The sequence below is a fragment of the Canis lupus genome, chromosome 8 (genome assembly GCF_048164855.1).
Source record: "Canis lupus baileyi chromosome 8, mCanLup2.hap1, whole genome shotgun sequence".
NCBI lineage: Eukaryota > Metazoa > Chordata > Mammalia > Carnivora > Canidae > Canis > Canis lupus.
The window spans coordinates 38,712,145-38,740,062 of NC_132845.1; the positions used below are offsets into that span (position 1 = coordinate 38,712,145).

General features: G+C 65.0%; 2 protein-coding genes across 16 annotated transcripts in view; one reads left to right on the forward strand and one right to left on the reverse strand.

Annotated features, from left to right (window-relative positions):
* The window catches only part of TSC2 (TSC complex subunit 2), a 33,149-nt gene extending 17,247 nt beyond the window's left edge, over positions 1-15,902 (forward strand). For 3 of the 11 annotated variants that reach the window (XM_072835323.1, XM_072835331.1, XM_072835332.1), the window contains 23 exons: positions 399-521; positions 880-1,014; positions 2,232-2,421; positions 3,304-3,397; positions 3,576-3,678; positions 3,873-3,967; positions 5,147-5,275; positions 6,638-6,802; positions 7,007-7,159; positions 7,262-7,374; positions 7,862-8,074; positions 9,102-9,305; positions 9,930-9,998; positions 11,232-11,362; positions 11,767-12,263; positions 12,414-12,489; positions 12,668-12,754; positions 13,578-13,764; positions 14,137-14,276; positions 15,159-15,237; positions 15,308-15,399; positions 15,491-15,589; positions 15,666-15,902. In XM_072835323.1, coding sequence (XP_072691424.1) covers positions 399-521; positions 880-1,014; positions 2,232-2,421; positions 3,304-3,397; positions 3,576-3,678; positions 3,873-3,967; positions 5,147-5,275; positions 6,638-6,802; positions 7,007-7,159; positions 7,262-7,374; positions 7,862-8,074; positions 9,102-9,305; positions 9,930-9,998; positions 11,232-11,362; positions 11,767-12,263; positions 12,414-12,489; positions 12,668-12,754; positions 13,578-13,764; positions 14,137-14,276; positions 15,159-15,237; positions 15,308-15,399; positions 15,491-15,589; positions 15,666-15,836 — 3,345 coding nt within the window. In that variant the 3' untranslated portion in view covers positions 15,837-15,902. The remainder of the gene's footprint in view (positions 1-398; positions 522-879; positions 1,015-2,231; positions 2,422-3,303; positions 3,398-3,575; positions 3,679-3,872; positions 3,968-5,146; positions 5,276-6,637; positions 6,803-7,006; positions 7,160-7,261; positions 7,375-7,861; positions 8,075-9,101; positions 9,306-9,929; positions 9,999-11,231; positions 11,363-11,766; positions 12,264-12,413; positions 12,490-12,667; positions 12,755-13,577; positions 13,765-14,136; positions 14,277-15,158; positions 15,238-15,307; positions 15,400-15,490; positions 15,590-15,665) is intronic. The other 8 variants (XR_012035390.1, XM_072835324.1, XM_072835325.1 and 5 more) reach the window with 8 other exon arrangements.
* Positions 15,903-15,906: 4 nt separating this feature from the next.
* Positions 15,907-27,918, reverse strand: part of PKD1 (polycystin 1, transient receptor potential channel interacting) — a 41,726-nt gene continuing 29,714 nt past the window's right edge. For 3 of the 5 annotated variants that reach the window (XM_072835321.1, XM_072835320.1, XM_072835318.1), the window contains 24 exons: positions 27,225-27,845; positions 26,742-26,898; positions 26,240-26,492; positions 25,963-26,158; positions 24,850-25,020; positions 24,629-24,772; positions 24,309-24,519; positions 24,088-24,214; positions 22,277-22,393; positions 22,130-22,179; positions 21,695-21,879; positions 21,512-21,605; positions 20,862-20,983; positions 20,585-20,787; positions 20,316-20,510; positions 19,800-19,939; positions 19,382-19,494; positions 19,066-19,213; positions 18,857-18,985; positions 18,463-18,637; positions 18,078-18,368; positions 17,861-17,995; positions 17,475-17,780; positions 15,907-17,379 (listed from right to left, as the gene is read on the reverse strand). In XM_072835321.1, coding sequence (XP_072691422.1) covers positions 16,912-17,379; positions 17,475-17,780; positions 17,861-17,995; positions 18,078-18,368; positions 18,463-18,637; positions 18,857-18,985; positions 19,066-19,213; positions 19,382-19,494; positions 19,800-19,939; positions 20,316-20,510; positions 20,585-20,787; positions 20,862-20,983; positions 21,512-21,605; positions 21,695-21,879; positions 22,130-22,179; positions 22,277-22,393; positions 24,088-24,214; positions 24,309-24,519; positions 24,629-24,772; positions 24,850-25,020; positions 25,963-26,158; positions 26,240-26,492; positions 26,742-26,898; positions 27,225-27,845 — 4,751 coding nt within the window. In that variant the 3' untranslated portion in view covers positions 15,907-16,911. The remainder of the gene's footprint in view (positions 17,380-17,474; positions 17,781-17,860; positions 17,996-18,077; positions 18,369-18,462; positions 18,638-18,856; positions 18,986-19,065; positions 19,214-19,381; positions 19,495-19,799; positions 19,940-20,315; positions 20,511-20,584; positions 20,788-20,861; positions 20,984-21,511; positions 21,606-21,694; positions 21,880-22,129; positions 22,180-22,276; positions 22,394-24,087; positions 24,215-24,308; positions 24,520-24,628; positions 24,773-24,849; positions 25,021-25,962; positions 26,159-26,239; positions 26,493-26,741; positions 26,899-27,224; positions 27,846-27,918) is intronic. The other 2 variants (XM_072835322.1, XM_072835319.1) reach the window with 1 other exon arrangement.

A 27,918-nucleotide genomic window follows, 5' to 3' on the forward strand; every position in this document is an offset into this window, starting at 1 on the left:
TTCCGGGGCTGGGGGGGCCACCACCACGTCCTCCTCGTTGCTGTGGCCCTGGGTGGCCTTAGGTCCTGCAGTGGACGTCTGGGTTCTGGGTCACTCAGGAGCACGTGCTGTTTTCCCTTTGAGCTGGGATGCAGGCTCCTCTCTTGCAGTCCCATGGCCCGCTTGGGGGAGTGGGGGGGACACTGGCTGTGTGGGTTGGGCCCCCCACCCCGGCTCACTTGGTGTCTGGAGGGCCCAGGACTGAACTTCCCCAGAGGAGCATGAGCTCCGGAGGTTGCAGGGACAGAGCGGGCCCAGAGGCCACTAGCTGCCCAGCTGCAAACCAGGCTGCAGGCCCAAGAGCACGCCGTCCCACCCCTGGGTGCACCCAGCCCCCCGACCAGCCCCTCTGCTTGCAGGAGGTGGACTGGAAGGTACTGAAGCTCGTGCTTAGCAAGCTGCCAGAGTCCCTGCGTTATAAGGTGCTCATCTTCACCTCGCCCTGCAGCGTGGACCAGCTGTCCTCCGCCCTCTGCTCCATGGTGAGGCCGCCTCATGCGGCGGGGCCTTCCTTCCTCGCCTGCCAGGCCCATGGTGCCTTTGGGGCCCCTGCCCTTCCTTTCCCGTGTGGGAACAGGAGTCAGAGGCTGCAGCCAAGGGCTTGAACTCACCACCCGAGGATGGTACTCTGAATCCTCCCCCTCCCTTCCTCGCTGGGGTCTCCTGTGCCTGTCAGGGTGGGTACCCTCCAGCGTGCCTGAAAAGGCAGACTCTGGGCCAGAGAAGGGAGTAGGAAGGCCCCCCCGGCTCCTGAGCCCTGCTTCCCCCTTGCCCTCGGCCGCTTGGCGGTGGGCCCCGCCTCGCTGTCGGGCATGCTCCCTTCTGAGCTGCCGTCTTCAGCTCTCAGGTCCCAGAACTCTGGAGCGGCTCCGAGGCACCCCGGAAGGGTTCTCCAGAACCGACCTGCACCTGGCTGTGGTCCCTGTGCTGACGGCGCTCATCTCTTACCATAACTACCTGGACAAAACCAGACAGGTACCAGGCGGGAGAGGGATAGGCCGGCCTGGGAGCGCTGGCGTTTGAAGTCTGGGCCACGGGACGTTGGCTTCCGCTAGATGGGCTAGGCCTTGTCACCTGGGGGCTGCTGGGCCAGGACCAGGGGAGCTGGCTTTGCTTCCCCGTGTGGCTGCTGGACCCCTGCTGGCTGGCCCAGCCTGGAACTGCAGACCTCGGTGTCTGCTGGCGCTCCTGAGTTGCATTCTGGGGGGTGCGGGCCTTGTGCTGCCCCTCCACACGCAGCGGCATTTTTTCTTTCTGGAGCATTGCTTACCTTCAGGACAAGTGCTAAGCGTCTCGGCAGAGCTGGGCCTCTTCTAAGAGACCGGCAGCAGGGCCTAGGGTGCCTGACTTCCACCTGCCCGCACTTCTGCCATCAGCGGGCACACGGCAGCTCCTTGACTGCGCCGCTGGGCATGTCTGCTGCGGCGGTTCAAGTCCCGATGCCTCTTGGTCAGTCCACCTGAGTGGGTGAGGGAACTGCGGTCTTAGATGGGCTGGTCCGCTTAGGTCACAGCCGGCAGGGGGGCTGCGCAGATGGTAGCAGCATCGGGAGTGCACTCTGGGCATCCCGCCTCCTCCCCGGCTGCAGCGGCTCCTGTGCTGCTGGGCCTGCTGCCCCCTTCTGCCCTGTTTGGCTGTAGTTCCCCTGAGAGCCCTGGAAGCCCAGGTGTTTCTGAGGGCTGGGGTGAGTACAGGAAACTGAAATCATCCGTGGGCCCTGAGGCCGTGGCCTGAGCTGCTCCCCGTCTCCCGCTGGGTAAAGTTTGCTGTCTTCATTCAGGAAGCTGCCCCCAGGAGTGCGGGCCCAGTGGCCTGCTGTGCCAAGCAGGACCACCCCATAATAAGGCCAGCCGGCTTGGGGAAGGAATCCCATAAGCAGAGGGGTCATGGGCCCAGTGTGTCCTGGCTCTGGGGTCCTGCTGGCCCTGCTGGTTGGAAGTGTCAGGAGGCACCTGGCCAGAGCTGCCCCACTGTGTCATCACCTCAGGAGGGGTCGGCTCCTGGTGCTGTGCTGGTTAGGGGTTCAAGGCCCTGGAGCAAGATGTCGAACTTTCCTAAGGCTCGGTCTCCCCTCTGTAAAACACGCTAGAGTGGGCGCGGGGAGACAAGGCTCTGGCTTACTAGACCCGAGCCTGTCTGCGGGCGGGGTGGGGGTGGGGAGGCCGGCCTGAGGCACCTGTGCCGTCCCACAGCGGGAGATGGTGTACTGCCTGGAGCAAGGCCTGATCTACCGCTGCGCCAGCCAGTGTGTGGTGGCCCTGGCCATCTGCAGCGTGGAGATGCCTGACATCATCATCAAGGCGCTTCCCGTCCTGGTCGTGAAGCTCACACACATCTCGGCCACGGCCAGTATGGCCATTCCACTCCTCGAGTTCCTGTCAAGTAAGCGTCTCTCTGCTCGTCTTTGTGCGTTTGTGTGCACACACGCTTGTGTGAGTGTGGAGTGGGCCCCTGGGGCTGGGGCTGCACCCTGCCCACGGTCATTGTGCGAACCCTGACCTCATGTGACCCCTCCGGGTACAGCTTGGTGCAGCATCTCCACGGGGTACCCAGGATGTGCTCTCTGTTGCCACAGGGCCTTGAATGCTTTCCTTTCTGGCTCATTTCTTATCCTGAGGGTCAATATTGTTATTTTATTATTATTTTTTAAAGATTGTATTTATTTATTCACGAGAGACAGAGAGGCAGAGACACAGGCAGAGGGAGAAGCAGGCTCCCTGTGGGGAGACCGATGTGGGACTTGATCCCGGGACCCCAGGATCACAACCTGGGCTGAAGGCAGACACTCAACCACTGAGCCACCCAGCCGTCCCCTGAGGGTCATTTTAAACAGCACAGAAGCCTTCCTGTTCCTTGGCTCCTGCCCTTGGCCTGGTTCTCACAGCTTCCTCTCCGTTCCCCTCCGCACACACCACACCCTGGAGGGACTTCCAAGGGTTCAGGGTGCCTCGCCCACTCAGTGCATGCTCTTGCGTGTCTGGCCCTCAGCAGGGCGGGCGACAGGAGCGGAGCAGGGCCACCAGAACTTCTGCAGAGGGCCACATATGGCTTCTGCTGCATATTCTTGTTTATTATAGCTTTTTAAAGATGTGAAAGGCATCTTTAGCTCACAGGTGACCCAGGGGGAGGCCGCCAGCTGGATTTGGCCTGGGGACATAGGTTCCTAGCCTTTGGAATAGAGCGCCCAGGGTCAAGGAAAGGTCCTGTTTGAGGTCCTTTCAGAAGTAGCCCAGGTCCCCTCACCGCTGTGTTCTGGTGTTGCAGCGCTGGCCAGGTTGCCCCACCTGTACAGGAACTTCGCAGCAGAGCAGTACGCGAGTGTGTTTGCCATCTCCCTGCCCTACACCAATCCCTCCAAGTAAGTGCTGCCCAGCCCTGCTGCCTGCGAGCTGGGCACGCCCAAGGCCTCTGCGTGCAGAAGTGGGGCCGCCGTGCTGGTCCTTGACCCAGAATGGGCCTCTCTTCTATGCGTGGCTCCAGGCACGGTGGTCTCGGGACCCCGGTCGGGGCTGCATCACTTCCCTTCCTTCCTACAGGTTCAATCAGTACATCGTGTGCCTGGCCCATCATGTCATAGCCATGTGGTTCATTAGATGCCGCCTGCCCTTCCGGAAGGATTTTGTTCCTTATATCACTAAGGTAGGCCAGCAGACACCAAACCCCTTATTAGGGTGGGACCCACTTTGCCACTGGCTTCCATGGCCAGAGTGGGGTGACGGTCAAGGGAGAGCGGGATGGGCGTTACTGGGTGCGGTGCTTACTGAGACACCATCCGCTGCAGGCGTGGGGGTGGGCCCCCCGGCCCGTGGCTCAGGTCTGCTCCACCCTGCCAGGGCCTGCGCTCCAACGTCCTCCTGTCTTTTGATGACACCCCCGAGAAGGACAGTTTCAGAGCACGAAGCACCAGTCTCAACGAGAGGCCCAAGAGGTGCGGGCCTGCAGGGGGCGTGCCCAGTGTTGGGTTGGGCTGGGGCTGGGCTGCAAGCCTGGCCTGTCGCTGGCATGGTGCGTAGAGGGCCTGGGCTGAGCAGCTGCCCCGAGGCCAGCCAGCAGTGATGGGATGAGGCTCGGGCTCTCCCCCATGCGGACCGTGCTGGGCACCGGGGGTCTTGGTGTAGAGGCCGGGCAGGGCCTGGTCGGGCCCTTCACGCCCACGTTTAGCTGGAGGAGCAGCTGTTCCCTGCCCAGCCAGGCCCGGGGCTGGGCTGTGGCCGGGCCTGCCTGCATCCCGAGTGCAGACTCGCTGAGGAGGGAATCGGGGTGCTAGGTGTAGGGCACCGAGGCCTGGGTCTGACTCCACTGAATGAGCCGAGGGTTGCATCAGGGCAGCCGTGGCTCCTGAGAGGCTGAATCCCTGGCCTGGATGGGGACGAGCTCGGGGCCTTGCGGTCAGCCCAGCCTCGGGCTGGCGCCACCCCTCCTGAGCTTGCTCTCCAGCCATTGCTGATCCGGGGGCTCGCTCCTCTGGACCACCGTGGCTGCTGGTACCAGATCTGAGCTGTGCTGGGCCTCGTGTCTTGTGTGCATCTCATACGAACGGCAGCTCCTCTTTCTGTCCCCATCTTCCTGCCCAAGCTTTTCAGTTTTCCCTTGGTGGGGATACGGCATTTTCCAGAATGACCAGGTCAGTGTGACCTAAAGTCGAAAGCTGGCTTCTCAAACCCCCAGTAGCTGGGCGCCAGGGGCCTGGGGCTAAGAACCGGCCTTTTGAATGGCGACCTTTGGGGCCTCAGGGCGTGCTGGCCCCTGCGCGGGGTGGTGCTGGCCGCCCGTGGGGCAGGTGGGACGCCTGGTCAGCACAGCTGGAATCTGCCGTGTGGTGCGTTCCATCCACGTTTAATTTGCACTGATGTTTTTTGTTTTGGTACCATGCGTGAAGCCTTACTTTTTTCTGTCATGTTTATAAGATGTATTTTCATGCATTTTTGTTTTCTGTTTCTTCCCCCTGCTAACTGGCCTCTGGCATGATTTTTTGTTCATCTCACCCGCGGGCTCTCCATCCTGACCCTGTGGCCTGTGACCTTTCCTCCTCATCCCTCCAATGGCTTGTTCTCCCTCCCGGGAGCTGGGCTCTCTGGGGCTTGGGCCTTCCTTCCTCACCTGGTAGTTTGAGGATAGCCAGACCCCCCAAACAAGGCTTGAATAACTCTCCACCCGTGAAAGAATTCAAAGAGAGCTCTGCCGCCGAGGCCTTCCGATGCCGCAGCATCAGTGTGTCTGAACATGTGGTCCGCAGGTAGTGGGCTCTGTCGGGCGGGGGGCCAGGCCCTGGAGCTTGGCCCGAGAGGTGGCGCTGCCAGGCGGGAGCACCCGGGTGGCGGTGCATGGGGCTGCTTGCATGACCTCGTCGCCTGCCCACGCCCTCCCTGGCCGGAGCTGCAGGAGAGCCCGAGCGGCAGCCCTCGGTCCAGGGGAGCCTGGAGGTGAGGGGTGGAAAGGTTGCATTCTGTCCCCAAGCCTCATTCGAGCCCGGGCTGGCTGCATGGCATCCTCAGAAGCTGGCCCGGGAGCCCGAAGCAGGGCGGTAGCTCTGAGAAAGCCAGGCGTCCGGTGGCAGCTGCCTGCAGGCCTGTCCCCGGAGGTAAGGGGCCTTCGTGTATCAAAGCGGCGCCCACGCAGGTTGGGGGGGGCACGCATTCTAGGGTTTGGCTCTCATATCGTCTCAAGTGACACCATATTCTTGAGCTTTCTTTTAGCAGTAAGGGCTGCTTTCTTTTGTGGCTGAAGGGGAACGGGAGGCTCTGTAGGGCAGTGGGAGTGGGGGCTGGCCTGGGGGGCGGGGGCGCGGCCTGGGTCACCTCTCCCCGCTGCGTCTGAGTGCAGGTACGGGCTCTTGGGGGTCACTGCTTCGCGCCGACCAGGCTAGGCTGCACTGAGCTGAGGGTGGGGGGCTGTCTCCTCCCCAGGAAGCCCCCTCAGGCCTCGGAGTCCGAAGCTCAGAGACCCACCTCCTCACTGCTGCCTGGCTCAGGCCCCTGCCTCGGGCTGGCCTCTGCCAAGTGGGGTTTGGCCGGGAGGGACGGGGGCGCAGGGGGACGAGGCTCTCTGCTCTTTTTAGCCAGTTCCTTAACACAAGCCAAATGTGGCAAAGGGGCTGTGAAATTTGGTATCCGAACCAGAGCCACGAGAGCCTCTTCTCCGGGTCCGTGGGTGTGTGCTGATCCCAGGGGGCCTGAGTTGAGGGGGAAGAGCTGCACACGAAGCCCAGACCCTCCCTGTCACCGGGAGGTGGCCCTGAGGGCAGAATGCAATCTTTGTCTGTGTGTCGTGGTCTCTGTGTGTCTGCATGACTAAACCGTTCTGCCTCAAAGCGTCCCCTAACTCTCCTGTGCTTCGGTGAGGGGACGTCGCTCTCTGCCCTGTCTCCTAAGCCTCTGCTCTGACGAGTGGGCCTGGGTCTCTCCCGTGAGGCCTTGCGCCTCCTCTCTCTGGGAGGAGGGTCTGCGGGGTTTGCCAGGCCGTGGCTCGACCAGCCGTGCACCCCGGTGGGGTGTTTGTGGGTGCGGCCCTTCCAGCACATGCATGCCTGGAGCTCTGGCCCCCGGTGGGAGAGGGGTCGCTCCTCGGGGCCCTGACCTCGCGGGGCCCCTCCCTCCAGCAGGATCCAGACGTCCCTCACAAGCGCCAGCTTGGGGTCTGCTGACGAGAACTCGATGGCCCAGGCTGATGACAACTTGAAAAATCTCCACCTGGAGCTCACGGAAACATGTCTGGACATGATGGCCAGATATGTGTTCTCCAACTTCACAGCAGTCCCCAAGAGGTGCGAGCCAGGCCCGTGGGGCGGGGCGGGAGGCCAGGCCCCGGCTTTGCCGCTGTGACTGCACTCGGAAGCCGTGGCAGCAGGCGGTGGGCCTGCCGTGCCGCAGTCACTGTACCTTTGACACCTCGATGCCCCTGTGGGCCCGCCCTGGCCCCCACACACACATACTGGGCCTGGGCCTGGCTGAGGCTCCCATACTTTCAGGTCCCCGGTGGGAGAGTTCCTCCTGGCTGGTGGCAGGACCAAAACCTGGCTGGTTGGGAACAAGCTTGTCACTGTGACGACGAGCGTGGGGACGGGGACCCGGTCGCTGCTGGGCTTGGACTCAGGAGATCAGCAAGGTGGCCCCGAGTTGAGGTGAGTGTGCCTGGCGCCCCCTGCCCGGCAGGCCTTGACCATGGCTGTCCTGAGCCCGTGAGGCACCGTGATCACGCTCTGCATGGGCCCTTCTGTCCTTAGCTCGGACCCTGGCATGCATGTGAGACAGGCAAAGGAGGCACCTGCCAAGCTGGAGTCGCAGGCTGGGCAGCAGGTGTGCCGCGGCGCCCGGGACCGGGTCCGCTCCATGTCCGGTGAGCCTGTGCCCCACCCTGCCTCTTCCCGGGTTCCCTGGGGGTGCTCGCAAAGACTCCTGGGAGCCTGGGGACCAGGTGCTGGAGTTCAGGCCTGTCCTGGTTTTTGAATAACGGGGGCGTTGTCTCTGAGCCTTGGCCACGGGTGCGTAGCCATCTGTAGGACGGGAGGGCCCCTTCTTGCCCAGGGCTTGTTTCTCACGGTCAGGGTTTCCTGTGAATGCTCCACGGCCCTGGCCCTCAGCTCGGCTCGCCCCTGGGGTTTCCCTTTGCTGCAGCTGGAATGAGCCCTCGTCTGACTGGGGGGCGGCTGCTGGGGCCCGTTCTTCCTGCCCTGCGTCCACCTGTGCTGACACCATAAGAGAGCCATGCCCGGGGACGGCTGAGTTGACTGTGGCCCTGGGCCCTGGGTGGAGCAGCTGGCTCCGTGCTGGTGGCTCCGTGTTGGGTAGGCGGTGGTCACCAGCACTCCTGCTCTCCTCCTCAGGGGGCCACGGTCTTCGTGTTGGCGCCCTGGACACTCCAGCCTCCCACTTGCCGGGTGGCCCCACTTCCCCAGGCACGCAGGCAGCGCTGGCCAGCAAGTCTGACAGGGCCTCGGCTGGCACCCGGTTCCCAGCACAGGAGAAGACGAGCCTGGCAGCCTACGTACCGCTGCTGACCCAGGGCTGGGCGGAGATCTTGGTCCGGAGGCCTACAGGTACTGGGGGGCCTGCGCTCAGCACGCCGGGGCCTCCGCCACTCCGGTGAGCATGGGACTGTTCCCTGCGAGGGCTCTAGATCCCCAGGAGGCAGTGGCGGCAGATGGGGCTGAGGGAGCCCGTGCTCCGTGCCTTAGCTGAGTCCCCAGAGGGGAGTGGTGAGGGAGATCAGGTGCCCGAGGCTCTAGCAGAAGGAGCCTGGGAGTCCCAGGTCACGGGGTCGGCAGGGCTGATTGCTCTGAGCTTGTTTGTCGGTGTGGGGTGGTGTCCTGTCTCCTCTTCTCCTAAGAGCCCAGGGGGCCAGGGGCCACCCGTGTGGCTCTGTTTTACCTTAATGAGCTGCTGGAGGTTAGGACTTTAACGCGTGAATTTCGTGGGACACAACTTAGCCTGTGACGGGTATTCAGGCTGAAAGAGGGACTTCAGTAAGCCAAGCCCCAGGACCCAACACCTGCTTGGGCATGGCGTGGCCGGCAGGGTCAGGAGATGGTGGGCATGGGGCTTCGGGTCCTGGCTCTTGCTGGGGAGCAGGCAGGGGGAGGTGGGAGACAGGATGAGGAGGCCCAGGCGGGGCAAGGGGAGGTGGGTCGGGGGTTAGGGTGAGAGGCTCGGGATTGGAGGACGCTCAGTGCAGAAGTGGAGTCTGAGTGTGGGCCCCAGGGCCTTATGGGGAGAGGGACAGCCCAGAAGTACCCTCGGCCGTGCCCCGTCCAGGTTTCCCAGTGGCCACGTCTGGTGCCTGGAGATGCCTCTGTCGAGCCTGGACTGGGCACAGAGCTCATTTGGGTGCAGAGTGGTGCTCACGTGTGAGGCGGGCCACTGCTACACGGGCGCTGCCCTGACCTGGGTGCTGGGGGCAAGCCTTGCCTAGGGCCTAGCCCCCTCCCTGTCACTCCCTGGTTGGGCACAGGAACCCTACTGCCCCCTGGCATGGGCCCTAGAGGGTGGCACATGGGGCGCAGGGAGGGGAGGGCCAGGGGAGGCATCGGGTGTGCAGCCTAAGGGGTGGTGCCTGCCCCTCCCCAGGGAACACCAGCTGGCTGATGAGCCTGGAGAACCCGCTCAGCCCCTTCTCGTCGGACATCAACAACATGCCTCTGCAGGAGCTGTCCAACGCGCTCATGGCCGCTGAGCGCTTCAAGGAGCGTCGTGACACGGCTCTGTACAAGTCGCTGTCGGTGCCTGCCGCAGGCTCGGCCAAGCCCCCTCCGCCCCCGAGATCTAACACGGGTGAGTGCTGCCCCCACCCGGCGTGTCCTGTGGAGGTGTGGGGACGCCCCGGAGAGGGGTCTCTGAGCTTTCCTTGCCCCCGCCACGGCCTGACATTGGGGCGCAGGACCCATTTCTGCGGAAAGGCCAGGCCATCTTCCACTTGAGGGGCAGGCGGGTACGTCCAGAGTGATCCAGAGTGCTTGTGGCCGAGCCCCGCACGCCCTGTGCCCTGCACTACCCTGGGCGCACCTGGGGCCCCAGGAGGGCAGCTGCACTTGCGCTTGGGTCTGGGTTTGGATGCGCCGAGCACACAGCCTGAGCCTGCCTGCGTGTGCTCATGCCCTTGCCTGGCTAGGCTGGTGCGCTCCTTCCCGGCCACCCTCCGGCCTTCCCCGCGGCCGCGGCCTCTGTCAGTGAGGAGGAAGGGCGCATTCCCCCTGCCCCTGCCCCGACACCCCCTGCAGCAGCGCGGAGAGCCGGAGCCCTCGTGGGCCATGAGCAGCCTGCCCGCCTGCCCGCCCGCCGGCCGCCGCTGGCCCTGCGCTCTCTCCCTCCAGGCTCGGGCTCTGTGCGCCTTTCCTCTCCGCTCGACTGTGCGTAGTCTGTCCTTCCGCTGACTGGCCGCTCGCGGTTTCCCTGCAGTGGCCTCTTTCTCCTCCCTGTACCAGTCCAGTTGCCAAGGAAAGCTGCACAGGAGCATTTCCTGGGCAGGTATTCGTACGTCTCTTTAAGGAAAGCGGTCGTTGCCGCCGCTCTGCCCCGTGCTGCTCTCGTCGCCCCTCATGCGGTCATCCCTCCGCGGCCGCTGCTCGCCCCCTGAGCAGGGCTGCGTCTCGCATGAGGACGTCTGTGCGGAATGCCTGCGCTTGGCTGGCGGGCCCCTCTGCCCTGTACCCTGAGCTGAGCCCTGTTCCGTGTCAACGGGCCCAATGAGGCGATGGTGGGCAGCTCAGCCACATGCTGGTGGGGGATGGCTCTTGGGGGTGAGCCTGGCCCTGGCCTCTGGTGGCCTGATTGGTTTGGTGACCCCACAGATTGGGCCGCGTCTACCCTTCATTGTGGGATGGCCTGTCGCCTTCAGGCCCCGGATGCGGGAGGTGGAGGGAGGGGCCGACTCGCACAGCCTTCTGGCTCCCCTGGGCCCCCCATGTGGCCGGGAGCCAGTTTGGAAAGGGCGGTGTGCAGACGGGACGTGGCAGGCAGCTAACGGACTGTGCGTGTGCCGGGGCTGTGTGCGTGGTGGCCGCGGGCTGTGCTAACCCTCGGTTGCTTCTCACCTCGACCCCTGCCCTGATGCGCCCCACCCCTGACGCCCCCTACCCCTGCCCTGACGCCGGCACAGGAAATGCTGCTTTGGGGCCGGCACAGGAAATGCTGCTTTGGGGTGTCGTGGCCTCTCCTTAGCACTCCCCAGCCCCGGGTTTGGCTTGGGCTCCAATGGTGCACCTCTGTTTTCGGGAATGCGCTTCCCATCTGTGCGCACAGGGATTTCTCCTGTGTCAGGCTTTTCCTCGGGTCCGGCTAGTGAGGAACTCTGGGCTCCTGTTCCCGAGGGCTGGTCCAGGTGCGCCCCTCTTCCTGAGCTCAGGCCCTGTCCTAGGCAGGACTTCTCCCTCATGGGGTCTGTGCTGCCCTTGCCCGTTTACCTCGCTGGAGCAGCAGGGGCGGGATCCCAGGAGCCAGATACCCCTCACCCCAGGCCCCGGGGAGCCGGTGTTGGAAACGCCCTGTCTCAGGGGCCACGCCCGGGCCCCTCTGAGTGCCCTCCTCCAGCTGACTTGATGGGGTGTGGGCAGCTTAGAGCCACAGGCCAGGAAGGCCCTAGGTGAGGCTCTGTCGGGGGCCACTGTGTGCTCTCGTTGGGGAGAGGCTGGTGCCCCTGAGGCCATGTGAGCCCCCCGGGGGCTGGGCTAGCTCCCAGTAGCCCCATCCGTGTCCTCCCAGACTCTGCGGTGGTTCTGGAGGAGGGAAATTCAAGCGAGACCAGTCTGCCAGTGGAGCACACGGAGCTGGAGGACTTCGAGGCGACACTAGGCACAGACCGGCGCTGTGGCCGCGCGGAAGCTTACAGCAGGGTGAGTGCATGGGGGAGCCTGGGACGCGGGGGCGCTGTGGGGTTGCTCACTCCGTCTGTGGCTTCTGGACTTGCTATGCACTCTGGCAAGGCTTTTCTCTTCTTTTCTCACCTAAAAAACGGATACGTGTCCTTCCAAGTTTGTCCCGCGCAGATAGTCTGGGCTTTCCCAGCGGGCCCCGTAGGAGGATAGCTGGTCGCTGCCCTTGGCATCCTTTGGTTTGGCGGGTGCTGGGCTCTGCTGCTCAGTGGGGCCCAGGCCCAGGGCCATCCTGGGGGGGGGTGAGGAGGCGGGCCATCCACTGGCCACTGAGGAGCTCTGTGGCCCTGACTGGGAGGTGGGGGGCTTCGTCGCCGCCAAGTGAACCCCTCCTGATGGAGGCCCTGCGGACTCATTCTTGGCAGTCGTCTTCAAGCTCCAGCCAGGAGGAGAAGTTCCCTGCAGAGGAGCTGGCTGCCGGAGGGATCCCCATCGAACGAGCTGTCTCTTCCGAGGGTGCCCGGCCTTCTGTGGAGCTCTCCTTCCAGCCCTCCCAGCCCCTCAGCAAGTCCAGCTCCTCCCCTGAGCTGCAGACCCTGCAGGACATACTCGGGGACCCCGGGGACAAGTCTGATGTTGGCCGGCTCAGCCCTGAGGCCAAGGCCCGGTCACAGTCCGGGATTCTGGACGGGGTGGGTGCCTCCTGGTCAGCCCCAGGTGAAGAGAACCAGGGCCAGGGCCCCGCACAGCCCGAGGGTCCCTTGCCTTCCAGCTGCCCCCGCTCCCCCAGTGGCCTGCGGCCCAGAGGCTACACCATCTCTGATTCAGCCCCGTCACGCAGAGGCAAGAGGGTAGAGCGGGACGCCTTCAGGAGCAGAGCTGGGGCTTCCAACACTGAGAAGGTGCCAGGCATCAATCCCAGGTGAGCCTTGCCCTCAGGGGCAGGAGCTGCCACGGGGACGTGGTGCTCAAGAGGCTCAGGCCTGCGCCTTGAGTGTGGGCAGACAGAACTGGCCTCGACGCCGACCTGGCCTGCAGCTCCCGGCCTAGACTCACTGTCCCTCCCCGACAGCTTTGTGTTCCTGCAGCTCTACCACTCACCCTTCTTTGGTGACGAGTCCAACAAGCCCATCCTTCTACCCAATGAGGTGGGTGCTTTCTCTCCAGGTCCCCCTGGAGCCTGGTGGGGGGCACCGTGGGCTGCCCTAGCTCTCGGCTACCTGGGTGGGGGAGCGCCCTCCCTGGACTGGAATTTGGCTGGGGCTTCAGGGCTGGTGGCAGGGGCCGGCCCCCACCCAAGGCTCAGGCAGGGCTCTGTGGCTACAGTCCTTCGAGCGGTCAGTGCAGCTTCTCGACCAGATTCCATCATACGACACACACAAGATTGCCGTCCTGTACGTGGGAGAAGGCCAGGTGAGGCTTCTGGGTGCCAGGGTGGAGCTGCGTGGCCTTCCTGCCTGGGGTGGGGTTAGGGTCTGGATCCCCTCTGCCATGGAGCTCAGTTGTTGCGTGAGTTGCGTGAGTTGCCACACCCTATCCCAGGCACCGTACTGGTGCCAGGGACACAGCAAGACCCTAACCCTCACCTGTGAGTGGGTGAGCACGTGGTGCCCGAGGGAGTGCCGAGCATGGCAGAGAAGGTGGCAGGTGCATGGATACTGCAGGTGTGGGCAGGGCACTGCTCGCATCAGCGAGCCAGGCATGGAGAAGGTGCAGGAGGGGAGCGTTTTGTGTAGGAACGGCAGGTGCCAAGGCCCTGGGGTGGCTGGCGCAGTGTCCACTGCGCAGGGTGTGGGGGGGTGGAGCAGGGAAGGAGAGGGGAAGGCTGCCGTGGACAGCCTCGTAGGTTGCCGGGAAGCTGCACTTTCATTCCTAAGGAGATGGGAGGGCTGTGAACGGTTCTGAGCAAAGGGTTCGAGGTGACTCTGCCTAAATATTCAAAGCATTCCTCTGCTGCATGGAGAACCGAAGGAAGGGGGTGCTGATCGTCTCCGTGCGAGGGGCAGGTCTGTGGACAGGGGCTGGGATTCCAAGGAATGCCAGAGTCCTGGACGTGCTCTGATGGTCCCCTGGAGCACATTTGCTGGCAGACCAATTCTGTGTGCAGGGGAGGGTGTCCAGGATGTGCCATCCCCACCTCCTGGCAGGTGCTGGGCAGGATGGCCTCACGTGGTCCGGCCCTGGGGAGCCGTGTAGGAGGAGGGGCGGGTGCCAGCGTGCTCCTCTCTGCCCACAGAGCAGCAGTGAGCTCGCCATCCTGTCCAATGAGCATGGCTCGTACAGGTACACGGAGTTCCTGACAGGCCTGGGCAAGCTCATTGAGCTCAAAGACTGCCAGCCGGACAAGGTGTACCTGGGGGGCCTGGACGTGTGTGGCGAAGATGGCCAGTTCACCTACTGCTGGCATGACGACATCATGCAAGGTATGCACCTTCCTCTGGCACGTGGTTGGTCCCCCACCCCGATGGTGTTGGCCTGCCCTTCGGCCACGGAGTAGAGTGTGGTGGGAGTGCCAGGGGGCCTGACTTCACCAGGCCTGGCGTGGGGCAGCCATGAGGTTGGCAGCTGCTTCCCGAGCTCTGCCCTCGGGTTGAGGAGCTGAGTGCTGCTGGCCGGGCAGACTCGGAGAGCCTCTGGGGAAGCCAACAGGTGCCCCTGGTGAGAGGCACAGAGGGCCCCGGCCACCCCTGCCTGCGTCCCTACCAACACCAGCCTGATGGCAGCCCGAGGAGCCCTCACTAGGGCTCTACCTAGGGCCATGTGGGCTGCTCAGCTCGGCCCCCTCCGCCTCGCAGCCGTCTTCCACATTGCTACCCTGATGCCCACCAAGGATGTGGACAAGCACCGCTGTGACAAGAAGCGCCACCTGGGCAATGACTTTGTGTCCATCGTCTACAACGACTCTGGTGAGGACTTCAAGCTGGGCACCATCCGAGTGAGTCCTGGGCGTGGGGGGGCGGGGGCTGGGGTGGTGTGGGCGGGGCCAGAGCGTGGGGGTGGGGGGCAGTGTGGGCGGGGTGGGGGCAGAGTGGGCGGGGCCAGAGCGCGGGGCGGGGCTGCGCAGACTCCAGAGGAAGCGCCAGTGAGCTCAGGTTGAGCCCAGGCAGCCGCAGGGTGGGTGTGTGGCCCTCTGGGCACTGGTGTCCTGGGGCCCCTCGGAGCCAGCGTCCTTTACTGACAAGGATAGTGATTGTGGCCTTAGGAGTAAAGAAGTCAATGTGCGGCCGTACTCGGCGGGCACTGTGAGGAGGCGGCTTCGGTCGGGGAGACTTGGCGGGCAGGGATCTGCAGACAGCTGTGAGGCCGGGAGGCCGGGCAGCGGGGAGGCGGGGGTGTCCGGTGTATTCTAAACACTGGGAAACCTCAGAGGAGGTCACTGAACAGCGCCCCCAGCTGCTGAACAGCGTCCAGTCGTGGGCAGGGGTGCCCAGCGGAGCTGTCCCTGCGGGCGCCTCAACTATGGGGAACGTGCAGAGCGCCCTGTGCTGCTCCTGGTAGATGGTGAGGCAGGAGCCCCAGACCACACAGGGACATGAGGGGGGCCCTGTGCCTGTGTGCAGTCATGACTGTGAACCTGAGCTCAGGTGGATTCAGTTGCCATCCAGAAGTGCAGTGGTGGGTGAAGGGGGAAGGCAGCGTGCCCTGGCTTTGGTGGGAAGGAAGGGTGTGTGCAGTGGCCAGTGGTTAACGGAGCAGAGCACAGGCTGGTTCAGGTAGCGAGTGACCAACACTGACGAGCTTGCCACCGTCAGCTGGGTGAGGACATGGCAGGAAGCAGTCCTCAGGGCTGGGGTGACCTCTGCTCTCGTCCGGGCAGGGCCAGTTCAACTTCGTCCACGTGATCATCACCCCCCTGGACTATGAGTGCAACCTGGTGTCCCTGCAGTGCAGGAAAGGTAAGCCCCAGGGCGGAGGGGGTAGGCACTCAGGGTCCTGAGCCGTCGTGTGAGCTCTGGTTCTCCCCAGACATGGAAGGTCTTGTGGATACTAGCGTGGCCAAGATCGTGTCTGACCGCAACCTGCCTTTTGTGGCACGTCAGATGGCTTTGCATGCAAATGTGAGTGGAGGGCATGATGGGGGGGGGTGCAGGTGGGCGGGGGCACAGGGGCCACCCCTGGAGGGCTCTCTGCTCTGCCTTCCCCTCCCAGATGGCCTCACAAGTGCATCATAGCCGCTCCAACCCCACCGACATCTATCCCTCCAAGTGGATTGCCAGGCTTCGCCACATCAAGCGACTCCGCCACCGGGTAGGGGAGACGGGGCCCAGATGTCGTGGGGGCTGGGGGCGGGGGGCTGGCTGCTCAAGCATTTGGTGTCCCTCAGATCCGCGAGGAAGCCCACTACACCAACCCCAGCCTGCCACTGATGCAGATGCACCCCCCGGGCCACCCCAAAGCCTCTGCTCAGGCGCCGGCAGAGCCTGTGCCCACGTATGAGACAGGCCAGCGGAAGCGTCTCATCTCCTCTGTGGATGACTTCACGGAGTTTGTGTGAGGGGTCCCCCTGCCTGTATGTGCGCCCCTGAAATAAAGCAGGTATAGCCCTCGAGGCTCACAGACACAGGTGCAGTCAGCCAGGTTGTTTATTTGACTTTGTCGGGTGGGGGGTGGGGTCAAGGCTGTAACTGTGGCCATGCCCACATACGTGGTACCAGGCTGTCGGTTGGGCCACCCGCGGCCCCCTGCTCACCCTCCCCAGCCCCGGGAGCCAGCCCCCGGGGAGGGCTCTTTCCACCTGACCACCCTGGAGTTCTTGCCCTGTCCTCCTCCTGCTCATTGCCCACACCTGGCACCAGCAGGTCTGGGCTCTGCCATCTTGCTGCTGGGGGGCGACAGGAACTGCCTCGGAGGTGGCTGTACCCTCCCAACCAGCCTCCCCTCCCAGCACCTGCCTCAGGCCAGACCTGGATGCAAGCAGCAGCCACCACTGCCCTGGCCCCCTGGTCACATGTCTGGGGAGGGAGGCCAGCTCTGCAGTCCCTGCTCCCCCCTCAACACGGGTGACAGTGGGCACAGGGTTGCTTCAGCCACCAGGTCCCTTGGCCCTAGTGAAAAATAGAGCGACGTACAAAAATATATACATTTTAACCTAACCCCATATAAATTACTGACGATAGACACACAGATGGCAGCGGAAAGGGAGTGCACTCAGCAGGGGCACAGGAGAGGTAATAACTTAGTGGGGAAGACCACGGGAAGTGCAGGTTCCCTCCCCGAAGCCTGGATCCTTCGCAAGGGGAGATGTCTGCCCAGGAGGTGGGGCCGGGCACAGCCCGCTGTACCTGAGGACTCTGGTAATAAATTAGCATCTCAGAGGCTGGGCGCTCAGCCCGATACTGCTGTGTCCACCCACAGGGAGCTGGGGAGGGCCCTTGGGTCCTGGCTGCCCACACGGCCTCTTTAAAGTGCTGAGACCCCCAGAGAGAGACGAGGCTGCCTACTCCGGGGCCTCCGTGCGGCTGTTCTGCTGGCCCAAACCTTGAGGGCAGCAGAAGTTAATACTGAGCGGTGTCTGCCCCGGCTCCTCCCAGAAGCCGGAGCGGGGGTGGGGGAGCCCGGTGCCCCGAGGGCTAAGTGCTGCTGGGGTGGACCTTGTTCTTAGCCCGCAGGGAAGCCCTGCTGGGGCCGGATGCCAGGCCCATGCCTCGACTGGCCCGGGCAAGACGGCTGGGCAGGGCCGGCTGCAGGGCTGAGCAGGGGCTGTGGGGAGGCGAGGCTGGGGGAACGGTGCTCCTGCGGCCCCGCAGGCTCTGCAGCCTCTGCTCCAGCTGGTACACATCCTCTGTGGCCTGGTTGAGTCGGTCGAACTGGGTCAGGAGGGCCTCGAACACCGCTTGCAGGCGAGAGGGCTCCGGCTCCCCCCGGGGCCCCAGGCGGCCCAGGCCTCCACTCAGCGTGTCCAGCTGGCTGGAGGACGTGGAGGGCCGTGAGGTGTCCGAGCCCCCGCTGGGTGGGGGTGCATCCGGGGAGGACTTGGAGCCCCTGGAGGAGCGGGAGGGCAGCGGCTCCATCCCTTCAAAGCGGACTTTGTGGCGGAACTGGGGGCGGCACAGGGGCTCGGTCAGTCCGGCTGCACCCTGGGCTCACCTGGGCCCAGGGTGTGTCCCTCTCCCCCCCACTGGGCCGTACCCACCTCCTTGACCTTGCTGAAACCCATCCAGAGGCGCAGCCTGCGCAGAAAGAGCTCCACCATCTCGTAGTCCTGCGGCTCCCAGGCCGGTCGGTAGAGTTCCCCACGCAGGGCATGGTACCGCCATCTCAGAAGGACGGCCCCCAGCCGCAGGGCGCCCCAAAGGCGCAGGGCCCAGAGCCCGGTGCACAGCAGCGGGGACAGGCGCCAGGACTCGGCAGGGCACAGGGCGGGACCCCCTGACCCAGGGCACAGCACCAAGAGGGCCCGCGCCGCACTCCGGAATGAATCCACACAGGAGGAGACCAGCTGCAAGGGAGGGGGGCAGGAGTGAGGGGCGCGTCCGAGGCTAGACCCCCCCACTACCCGCCGGCCTCACCCTCACCTACCAGAACGGCCAGGTGCGCGTAGGCCACGGCGAGCGCCACCAGGCCGAGGGCTGCCCCCACGAGCTCCGGCAGGGCCCGGCACAGCGTCTTGCCAAAAACCGACCACTGGCGCACGAAGCGCAGCTGCTGCGCGGCCTGTGGACAAGTGGGGTCAGCTGACCAGCCCCCACCGGCCGGCAGCGCCCCCCACCCCGCGTCCCCCTGGCCCCAACCTCACCTTGACCAGGAGCAGGAAGAGCAGCGAGGCGGCCAGGCCGCGAGCCGCGGCGCTCAGCTGCGCCACCTGCTCGAAGCTGGTGAATCGGCGCGGACGGCGGCGCAAGAAGCGGGCCCACTGGCGGTCGGCAACACCCAGCTGGGCCAGGCGCACGAGCGCTGCGGCCGCGGTCAGTGCCACCAGCAGCCACCGCGCCCACGCCCCGGGCTGCGCCGCACGTCTACACCCTTCCCTGCGCCAGGTGCGCACCTCGGCCACGGAGAAGTACAGCGCGAAGAGCAGCAGGCTCACCTGCGGGGGGGCGGGGCGAGCGATGGGCGGGGCCTGGGGCGGCGGGCGTGGGCGGGGCCTGGGCGGGGCGGGGCAGGGCGGGGCGAGCACCCACCGAGGTGAGCAGCGGCAGGGAGAGGCCGGTGCTCAGGCGCTGCAGCGGGAAGGGACGCACGCTGACAGCGGTCACCGCGTGCCCGGCAGCGGGGAACTCGAGGCGCAGCGTGACGGCGGCGTGCAGCCCCACGGCTGGGCTGTAGCGCGTGAGCTCCACGAACACGGCGCGGCTCCTGCGCGCGTGAAGGGGGCACAGTAAGACCAGGTGCCTTCCCGGAGGAAGGGGCGGCGGCAGGTGATGCATGGACCCCGGGGGGAGGTGGAGGCTGAGTGAGAGGCCCATCAGGAATGTAACGCATGGGGAACCGCAGGCTCGTGGCAGGAGGAGGGCTGCTGTGCCAGCCTGAGGGGCTGCGGGGGCAGAGGCGGGGGGGCCGCGGAGGCGTGCACACCTGTTGTCGATCCAGTTATGCAGCTGCAGGAAGCCCAGCTGCGCGCGGCTCTCCTCCAGGCTCAGCCCTAGCTCCTGCACATAGCCCCCGCTGTCGTACACAGCGCAGTAGCCCCAGGACCAGATGCTGCTGGCGAGGGGGCAGTGTTAGAGCCCGGCCGCAGGCGTGCGGGCACCGGGGAGGGAACCGCGGGGCACCCCTGTGCTTACCCCAGTAGGTCTGGCGCAGAGTAGGCCCACGTCTCGGAGCAGTTCTGGGCAGCACTACCCCAGCCAATGCTGTAGTCCCCGGTGCTGAAGGCGTCCTGGCCGGCTGAGCACGCATGCACCGCGGCGCCGGGAGGGTCTGGGCACAGAGCTGCAAGCAGAGCAGCCAAGGAGTGAGCGTGACTAAACCAGTGCTGCCTGGGCAGGGTGCTCCATGGGCTCCCCAAACCCTCCCTGCAGCCCTGAAGGGAGAGGCCATAAAGAAGGGAGGCAGAGGGAAGATAAAGGGTACCTAGCCAGGCAGCTAGAAACCGCTCACCTTCCTGCAGCCGCACCTGCCGCAGCCGTGGGGGCCCCAGCTCTGGGCCGGACTGGTTCCCATGGATGTAGGGAAGCAGCACGTGTGACATCCATGGCCAGAACTCATCAGACCTGCCCACACACAGTCACATGCTCTACCCCGAAGCTCCCGGAACCCGTGGCGGGGGTGGTCAGTGGCCCAGCCAATGACAGGCTGCCAGTGCCACAGAAGGGGACAAGGCGAAGACTCCGATTCCTTAGCCTACTTGCATTTAGGACAGTAAGTTTTATGGAGCTGGCCTGACAAAACTGTACCAAGACCCTTCCCCATACCCCCTGGGTACTGCGTTGGCCCAAGGCCAGGGTCAAGATGGGGCCTGGTTGGCATCAGTGCCCTCCTGACCTGGTGTATGTGCATGTGCTTAGGGTGTCCATACCGGGTGATGGCCAGGAAGGCCTGGCTGCCCAGCTCCTGCTTGATGGCACTCTGTAAGCGGTAGGCATGGTTGTGACATGAGGCATCCCCGTGGTTGGCCAACAGCGTCACCAGCAAAAAGAGCATATACACCAGCAGGCTCTGGAGGCAAGGACAGCCCTGGGGTCAGCCAATCCAAGTCTCGCCCACCACAATAGAGCCGGCCAGCAATCTGCCCGTGGCCAAGGTTCTTGGTGCCAAGAAGGCAACACAGACACCTGCCAATGCCCTGCTGGGGGTGGAGACCACCCCGAGGGCCCTGAGAGGCCAGGCAGAGGAGGCATCTGAGCCGGACATGAAGAGAGAGCAAGGACTGGGGGGGGTAGGAGTTAGGGGTGATGGGGTAGGGGCCATAGGGCCTCTGTGGAAGTAAAGGGTAGGCGTGTGGTTTTTTATGAAGGGAGAACCTACAGGAAGCCAGCATGTTGGCCAGAACGCAGGTGGACAGCAGGTGCTGGGCACCCGTGACTGAGCTCACCCTCAGCATCCCATGCAGCCTCTTGACCTTTCGGGCTTCCTCCTTTGCCAGGAAGAGCGCAAAGCCGTGGGGGGGCCTCACGCGAGGCACACGCTCGCTCACAGGGGTCACAGCCGGGCTCTCCACCAGGGTATCATCCTCATCAGGATGGAGCCGCTTGGCCACCAGCGAGAAGTACAGGGCTTCCAGCAGGACCTGCGCCACAGGCGGCATCAGAGCAGCCTGCAGGTGCCAGAGGCTGCTGGCCCGGCCCCCTGCATCCCATTTACCTTGAGGGGCTCCCAGCCAAGGAAGGAGGCCAAGAAACTGGAGCTGCTTGAGAGGAGCCACATCACGCTCACACCAGGGGGGAAGCTGGAGCCTACCCAGCCAGAGACCCCCACAGCCACAGCAGCCAAGAGCAAGCTGAGCCCGTGGGCCAGGGACGCACACCAGGCGGGCAGCAGCCGCTTCTGCAGACCGTCCGCCAGCCCTGGGGAGGGAGACAGGCCGGTGACAGGCAGCCCTGGGGAGGGCGGGGGGCATCCTGGGGACACAGGGGCACACCTGTCCCGGAGAGCCTGGCCGACGTGGGCTGCTCCCAGGTCACGCCGGAGCTGCACGGCGGCCCCCTCTCCCCCAGCCTCTGCAGCGTCAGCGTTTCCGTTGTCTCCCCGGGGGCGCTAGACCTGAGGCACAGAAGAGGGGAGTAGCTCGCGCTCACCTGTAGCCCGCAGTTTCAGCTGGAGCCTCTTCTGGCGATGCGGTGCCCTCCCCACTGTCAGCGGGTGGACGGGTGGACGTGACCAAGGAAGGGCCCCAGCACCTAGCCTGCTCCCCGGGCTGGAAACCTGCGTCAGCCTGGTCCTGGCTCCCCGTTGCTTCCGGCCTCCACCCTCAGTGGGTGGGGTCCTCGCCCTGCCCCATCGGGCCAGCACCCCAGCAGCGGTGGCCTTCCGCAGCACCACCCAAGGGGTCCCCAGCCCGTGCCCCTGCCTGCTCCTCACACCGGCCTGGCCTGGGCTGGCACCTACTGCCAAGCACACCCCACCCGGCCCACCTTCGGCCTTGGCCTCCGTGCAGACAGGGTTCACAGGGACAGGGCCCAGCCCCGCGGCGGGGCACACGGACGGCACAGCACAGGCCCATCCAGGAGGCGAGCAGGGATTCCCGGCCCGGGCTCCCACCACCCTGAGCCCCAGCGGCCAGGCACTCACAGGCTGGTGAGCAGATCCGTTTCCACTTGGGTGTCCTGGGTGGGGGCCAGGCTGCTGGCGCCTTCGGCCAGGATCTGCTGGATCAGGTCCTCATCTGGAGGCAGGAGCAGTGCACATCAGGGAGGGCACGGCTCCTCCAACCCCCACCTCGGGGCCCTCCTGGGAGAGCAGGGCGATGCCCACCTGAAGCTGAGAAGTATTTGGCAGGTGAAGAGGGGCTCAGCAAGGAGAGACCGTCGTCCTCTGGGCCCAGCGTGTGGCCCGTGCGGCCCCGAGCCAGCCGCTGCAGGGTGCTGCCCATGATGGACGGGTCACTCAGCAGGTCCGGCCAGTTAAGTGTGCCTTCACTGGATGGCCAGCACACCAGGCTGAGGGTGACACGGGTTGGACAAGGGGAGCCCAGGGGACACGTGTGCACACTCCCAGTTCCAATCACACACGGACTCCAGAAGCTTCTGAGCAAACAGGGCCCTGAGGTGGGGTGTGGGCAACACACAGGCCTGCCAACCCCTGGCCAGGACACGCACACGGCCCACGCAGCCCAGACACCCGTGACATGGCACACACAGGCCATGGCCGACCTACGCCGAGGCTCACGTTTGCTCTAGGGACCCCTACCTTTTAGAATCATCCAAAAATAAGTCGCTTTTCATTTGTCCAGCAAAGGCCTGTTGAGAAGTGCAGAGAATCCCTAGAACCCTGGACTGCCCAAGGTGGCAGGACACCCCACCCCCAGCTTGGCAGGGCCCCTGGGGGCACACTTGCCTCTGTGCGCAGCCCCGGGAAGGTGAGGAAGGAGCTATCCAGCACAGACGAGTCCAGGTAGCTGTCAACGTCCAGTACCTGCTGCCCTGAAGGGGTGGGGCTCGGGGCCCCGGCCACCTACGGAAGATGTGGGCTGTCAGTGGGGGAAGTCACAGGGGCGAGGTCGGTGGGGGAGGTTCAGCAGGGGGGGCAGGTCAGCAGAGGGGAGGGTCAGCGGGGTGGGGAGGCTAGAGGGGGTGAGGTCAGCAGGGGGAGGTCAGCAGGGGCGAGGTCAGTAGGGGCAAAGTCAGCGGGGGCGTGGTCAGTGGAGGGCGAGGTCAGCAGGGGGAGCAGGTCAGTGGGGGGCAGGGTCAGCAGGGGGAGGTCAGCGGGGGTGAGGTCAGTGGGGGCAGGGTCAGCAGGGGGAGCAGGTCAGCAGGGGGAGGTCAGTGGGGGCGAAGTCAATGAGGGGCAGGTCAACGGGGGAGAGTCAGCAGGGGGAAGTCAGCGGGGGAGCAGGTCAGCAGGGGGAGGTCAGCAGGTACGAGGTCAGCAGAAGCGAGGTCAGTGGGGGGCAGGGTCAGCAGGGGGAGGTCAGCAGGGGCGAGGTCAGCGGGGGCGTGGTCATTGGGGGCAGGGTCCGCAGGGGGAGCAGGTCAGCAGGGGGAGGTCAGCGGGGGCGAGGTCAGTGGGGGGCAGGGTCAGCAGGGGAGGTCAGCAGGGGTGAGGTCAGCGGGGGCGTGGTCATTGGGGGGCAGGGTCAGCAGGGAGAGGTCAGCATGGGTGAGGTCAGTGGAGGGCAGGTCAGCGGGGGGAGGGTCCGCAGGGGGAAGTCAGTGGGGGGCATGGTCAGTAGGGGCGTGGTCAGTGGAGGGAGGTCAGCAGGGGGGAGGTCAGCGGGGCGGGGGGAGGTCAGTGGGGCGAGGTCAGCAGGGGGCAGGTCAGCGGGTGAGGTCAGCAGGGTGAAGTCAGTAGGGTGAGGTCAGCGGAGGGAGGTCAGCAGAGGGACGTCAGCAGAGGGAGGTCAGTGGGGCGAGGTCATCGGAGGGAGGTCAGCGGGGGGAGGCAGCCCGGGCCCTGCCTTGTGGAGGCGTGCTGCCTTCTGAGCAAGGCCGAGCCTAGCACAGTGCTGTGCTAAAGAATGTCCTAGAATGACGCCCTGCCTGCCATGGTACCCATGAGCCCCGTGCTGCTACAGAGCACTTGAAATGGGGCTGGTGACCTGAGGAACTTGAACTTTCATCGTCGTTGACTGATGACGGCCAAACAAGCAGCCAAAGCAGGCGGTTGCCGCCCACTGCTGGACTCTGGGCCTCCGTCCTGCTCAGGAGGCTGCGGCTGTTTGGCCGGTACCTCCTGCGTCTGGCTCTGGCCACATGGGATGGGACAGGTCAGTTCGTGGAGGCCGTGCTGACTCCTGGGCAGTGGCCAGGCGCCACCAGGGAGGCCATCGCGCTGCTCCATGCGGGAGGTCTTAGATCGCTGCTCCGGCCTCTCGCTGGAGGCCTCTCCCAGGGCAATCTCCTCTCTGGTCAGTTCGGTCACTTGTCCCAGGAACTTGTCCGTGGGGCCTGGGTCATGTGACAGGCTGGTGGACAGCAGTCCACAGGTCCCCCACTGTCCTAGTGGTTTCTGTGGCATCGGCAGGGAGAACCCTGGGCTCGTCCAAGGCTTTGACAATCTGTTTCTCTTTTTTCTTGGGTCGGTCCAGCTAAGGGCTCGTCAACACCGCGACCCCTGACTCTCCCGCTCTGCCTGCCACAACGACCGCCCTCGGCAGAAGCCTGAAGCCCATGCTCCGCCCTCTGGCAGCCCCGCGGTCCCCGGCCCACCTTGCTCCGGGACATCCGGAAGAGAAACAGGATGACCAGGTAGACGGGATAGACGACCACACTGGACACCAGGCCGACGGCGATCGTGTCAACACTCAACGGGATGAGAGTGGACACAGGCCCCGCGCTGTGGGGCAAGAGAGGAGAGAAACCCCGGGCTGGGACAGGCTGGAGGAGGCAGGGGAGCAGGAGGAGGCCATCCGAGCCCCGCGGGCACCCACCTGGAGGCGGTGTCTCCCACGACCCCGTACCACACAGCATTGGCGCCCAGGAAGAGGCAGACGAGGAGGATGCAGCAGGTGGCCCGCTGGACACGAGTGAAGCGGCTCCGAGGCGGCCGGTCCCATATGGAGAGCCAGATGTGCTTGTCAAAGAAGCCGCGCTGCAGCTCGGCCACGAGGAGGCGCCGGGACCGCCGCAGGGCCGCCTCGCCTGGGGAGGGACGGACGGACAGATGGACAGGCTTGAGGAGCCGCGGGCCCAGGGCCACCCCCAGGCTGCTCAGCCCCAGGCTGCTCAGGTAGGACGGCCAGGCCCTTACTTGCTGCCAGCACCTCCTTCTCTACGAGGCCGCCGTTGGCCTCAGTCTCCACCGACAGCCAGTCATTGACCAGGAAGAAGGTGCTGCGGGCGTTCTGCAGGTCCCTGACAATGATGTGCTGCAGGAACCAGGCGGGGCTGAGGCCTGGTGGGGGGGGGGTGCGTCAGGCCGGCGGGCGCACCTGGGGTGCTGGTGGGCTGGCCGCGGGTGCCCCCACAGACCTTTGTTGTCGTGCCACACGCGGATCTTGCGCACGCTGCCCAGGCTGTGCGGGGTGGCGATCTGGAACACGTCCAGGCTGTTGCGGCGGAAGGCTCTGTCCCCATCCAGGTGCCGGTGGCCGCTGCGGCCCTCCGCCCCGTACAGCATGATGCCCACGTGTGCCGTGGTACCTGGAGGAGGGACGGACGCGCAGCGGGGCTGGAGTGCTGCCCGGCAGACGCGTGACCCCAGGCCCCCCTTCCTTCCCTCACCAGACGCGGGCGGTCCTGGCTCTGCACGGCCGACAGATGCCATGTCAGCGATGTCACGTGCCAGGGACATGACCCCTGACGGCACGGCACGTGCTCGGGCTCAGGGCGGGTCAGCCGGGTGACCACGTGAGACAGAAGCTGGGCCACGAGCTCCCCAGTCTGCTCTGGGAACAGCAGACCAGCGTCCCTGTCGGTTCCCACACACCACCTGGCCTGCGGGGCACTGCCCGCCTGTCTCCCGGTGATAAACACACGCAACGTTTTATTGGGGCATCAGAAGGGGACTGGCCGACAAGGGTGGAAGCACAGAAAGGAACTGAAAAGTGGCAGCGCAGGGCGGTGACTTAGGATCCAAAGTAACCGGGCCAGCGACACCACCTGGGGCCTGTGATGGCGAACATCAGGAGGGGAAGGACCAAGACGGTGCAGAACACCTGACACTGGCAAAATACCCACGCAGGAGTGTTCAGAGGGGCAATGGGGAGGTGTCCGAAGCCGCCGCGAGGCTGGAGAACGGGCTCTCTGCCCGCAGGAAGTGTCATGGCTGCTCGGCAACCACTGTCCAGACCACTCAGCAAGTGCTTCACAATGAAATCAAACGCTTTTATCCTCAGCGTGTCTCACGTCCGTGTCATGCTGTCCTTGCTCACGACCAGTAATGGCTCATGACCACCCTCACCCTCTGACCGTTGACCACCCACACGGGCAGGCCCTGTGCTCCAGTGCCCCGGTGTCCCAACAGTGCCGGGACGACCCATATGCTCCTGCTCGCAACATGCTGGGTAAACTGAGCCCTCATGTGGCATCACCGTGAGGGCAGGTGGCCAGAGAGCGCAAGCCGGGGGCAGCCTCTCCACTCACCTGAGCCTCGGCCCCAGCCGGTCTTGACCAGGATCTCATACTTGAAGAGGCCTCCCTTCCCGCAGAAAGGGATGATGCGCACCCGGCTGACGTCCAGCTGGTCCAGCTTACGCAGGATCACGGCCATGACTGTGTAGGTGACCAGGCACACGATACACGTCAGCAGGACGATGTAGTTCACGCCTGAGGCCGGCTCCTGGGGAGACAGAGCCATCAGGCCCAGGAGCCACAGCCCCCACCTCACCTTCTCAGGACGAAGAAACAGGGTGCCACTCACTGGAAAGATGAAGTGGACGTGGCTGGGGGGGACAAAGAGGCTGGCACCAAAGGCAGTGAGGTGGCGGGTAAGGCAGACGGCCTGGCTGGGGGACGTCTCCTCCAGAGGCACAAGCCCCTCTGTCTTCCACATCATCTCCTTCTCACTGAAGTACTGACACAGGGACGTGTACAGGCCCACGCTCACTTCCAGTGCTGACCAGTGGAAGTGGCTGGTCAGATTCAGGTAATAAGTCCCACCTGAGTCTCTGGTCCTAGAAGGACAAGGGAGTGTCACAGCCAGACCCCGCCAAACCCCAGGCTCTGGGCCCCAGCCATGCTCAGAGCCATGCCTGGCCCGCCCCCCCCTGCTGCCACATCCCTTCCCACAGGGAGCACATGTGACCTCAGCACCCGGGGATCCGGTCACACCCTGGTCACACCCACCCTGCCCTCAGAAGTCACCCCATGCCCCCAATAGGTCCTCTGTGGGCCTGCTTCTCACCAGCAGGGCGGGTGCTCACCCTGGGGCAATGAAGAAGGTATAGGGCCTGTGGTCGCCGCCCGCCAGCTCCTCCAGGCTGATCCTCCTGCTGGCGGAGCAGTTGTGCTCGTTGGGCCCAGGCACCGAGTCAAAGTACACAGCCAGGTAGGGCTCAGGCTCCTCGGGCAAGTAGCGCTCTAGGGGCACAAGGATAGGTCGGGCGGAGGCCCTGGGCAGTCGCTCAGCCCAGGGGGCGACGCGGGAACCATCTGGAGCCCTCCCCGCTAACTAGGGCTTAGGGGGCTGGAGCACTCTTGGGCCCACTCTGCGCTCCTCCCCCACTGCCCCCAGGCCAGGCCCCCGCAGCCTGTGAAGCAGGAGGCAGAGTTTACCAAAGGCCACGAATTGGGGGGTGGTCCGTGAGAAACACCTTCTCACCTGGGGCACCCCTGCTGCCCCCACACGGGCCGGGCTAAGGTGGGGAGGAGGCAGCAGCCCCGAGCACCCCACCCGCGGCACCCACCACTGAGCAGCGTGTAGGTGAGCTGCAGGTGCAGCCCGGCCGCCGGGTTGCTGTTCTCAGGGGTGACCGCAACGCTGATGGAGGCCTGGGGCTGGATGACTGCGGAGCCAGCAGGGGCGCGGTGGCCCGGGGCAGCCTGGTCGGAGCTGTTGGGCACTTTCACGATGATGGCGCGCTCTGAGGCCAGCTGCCCGATGGGGATCTGGGTGCCGGCCTGCGTCTGGAAGGCCATGGAGGCCACCTTGGTGGAGACGGTGTAGTTGCTGATGTAGCCAAAGGGGAATGGATTGGAGTCGACGAGGAACATGAGCTGCACCACATCACTGAGGTTGGACAGGGCCCCGCTGAAGGCCGTGGGGATAGAGAAGTGGCAGCTGGGAACCGAGGCGTTGCCCTGGCACAGCAGGCTCAGCGGGTCGGAGCGCTTGCCCTGGGCCACAATCTCCTCACCCGCCAGCGTCAGGGGCTCCTCGTTGAGCACACGGGAGCGCATGAGAATGCACATGAGGGCCGATGAGAGGTGGTAGGCCCTGGATGCTACCATGAGTGAGGGCGGCTCTGTGCCCAGCTCCGAGGGCTGCAGGCCCTGCATGTCCACACTGGCCAAGTGGATGAGGTCGCCTATGAGAGCACAGGAGGTTGTGGAGGAATGCTTGTGGGGGAGAGGCAGGAGGAGGTTGGGGGAGCCACACGA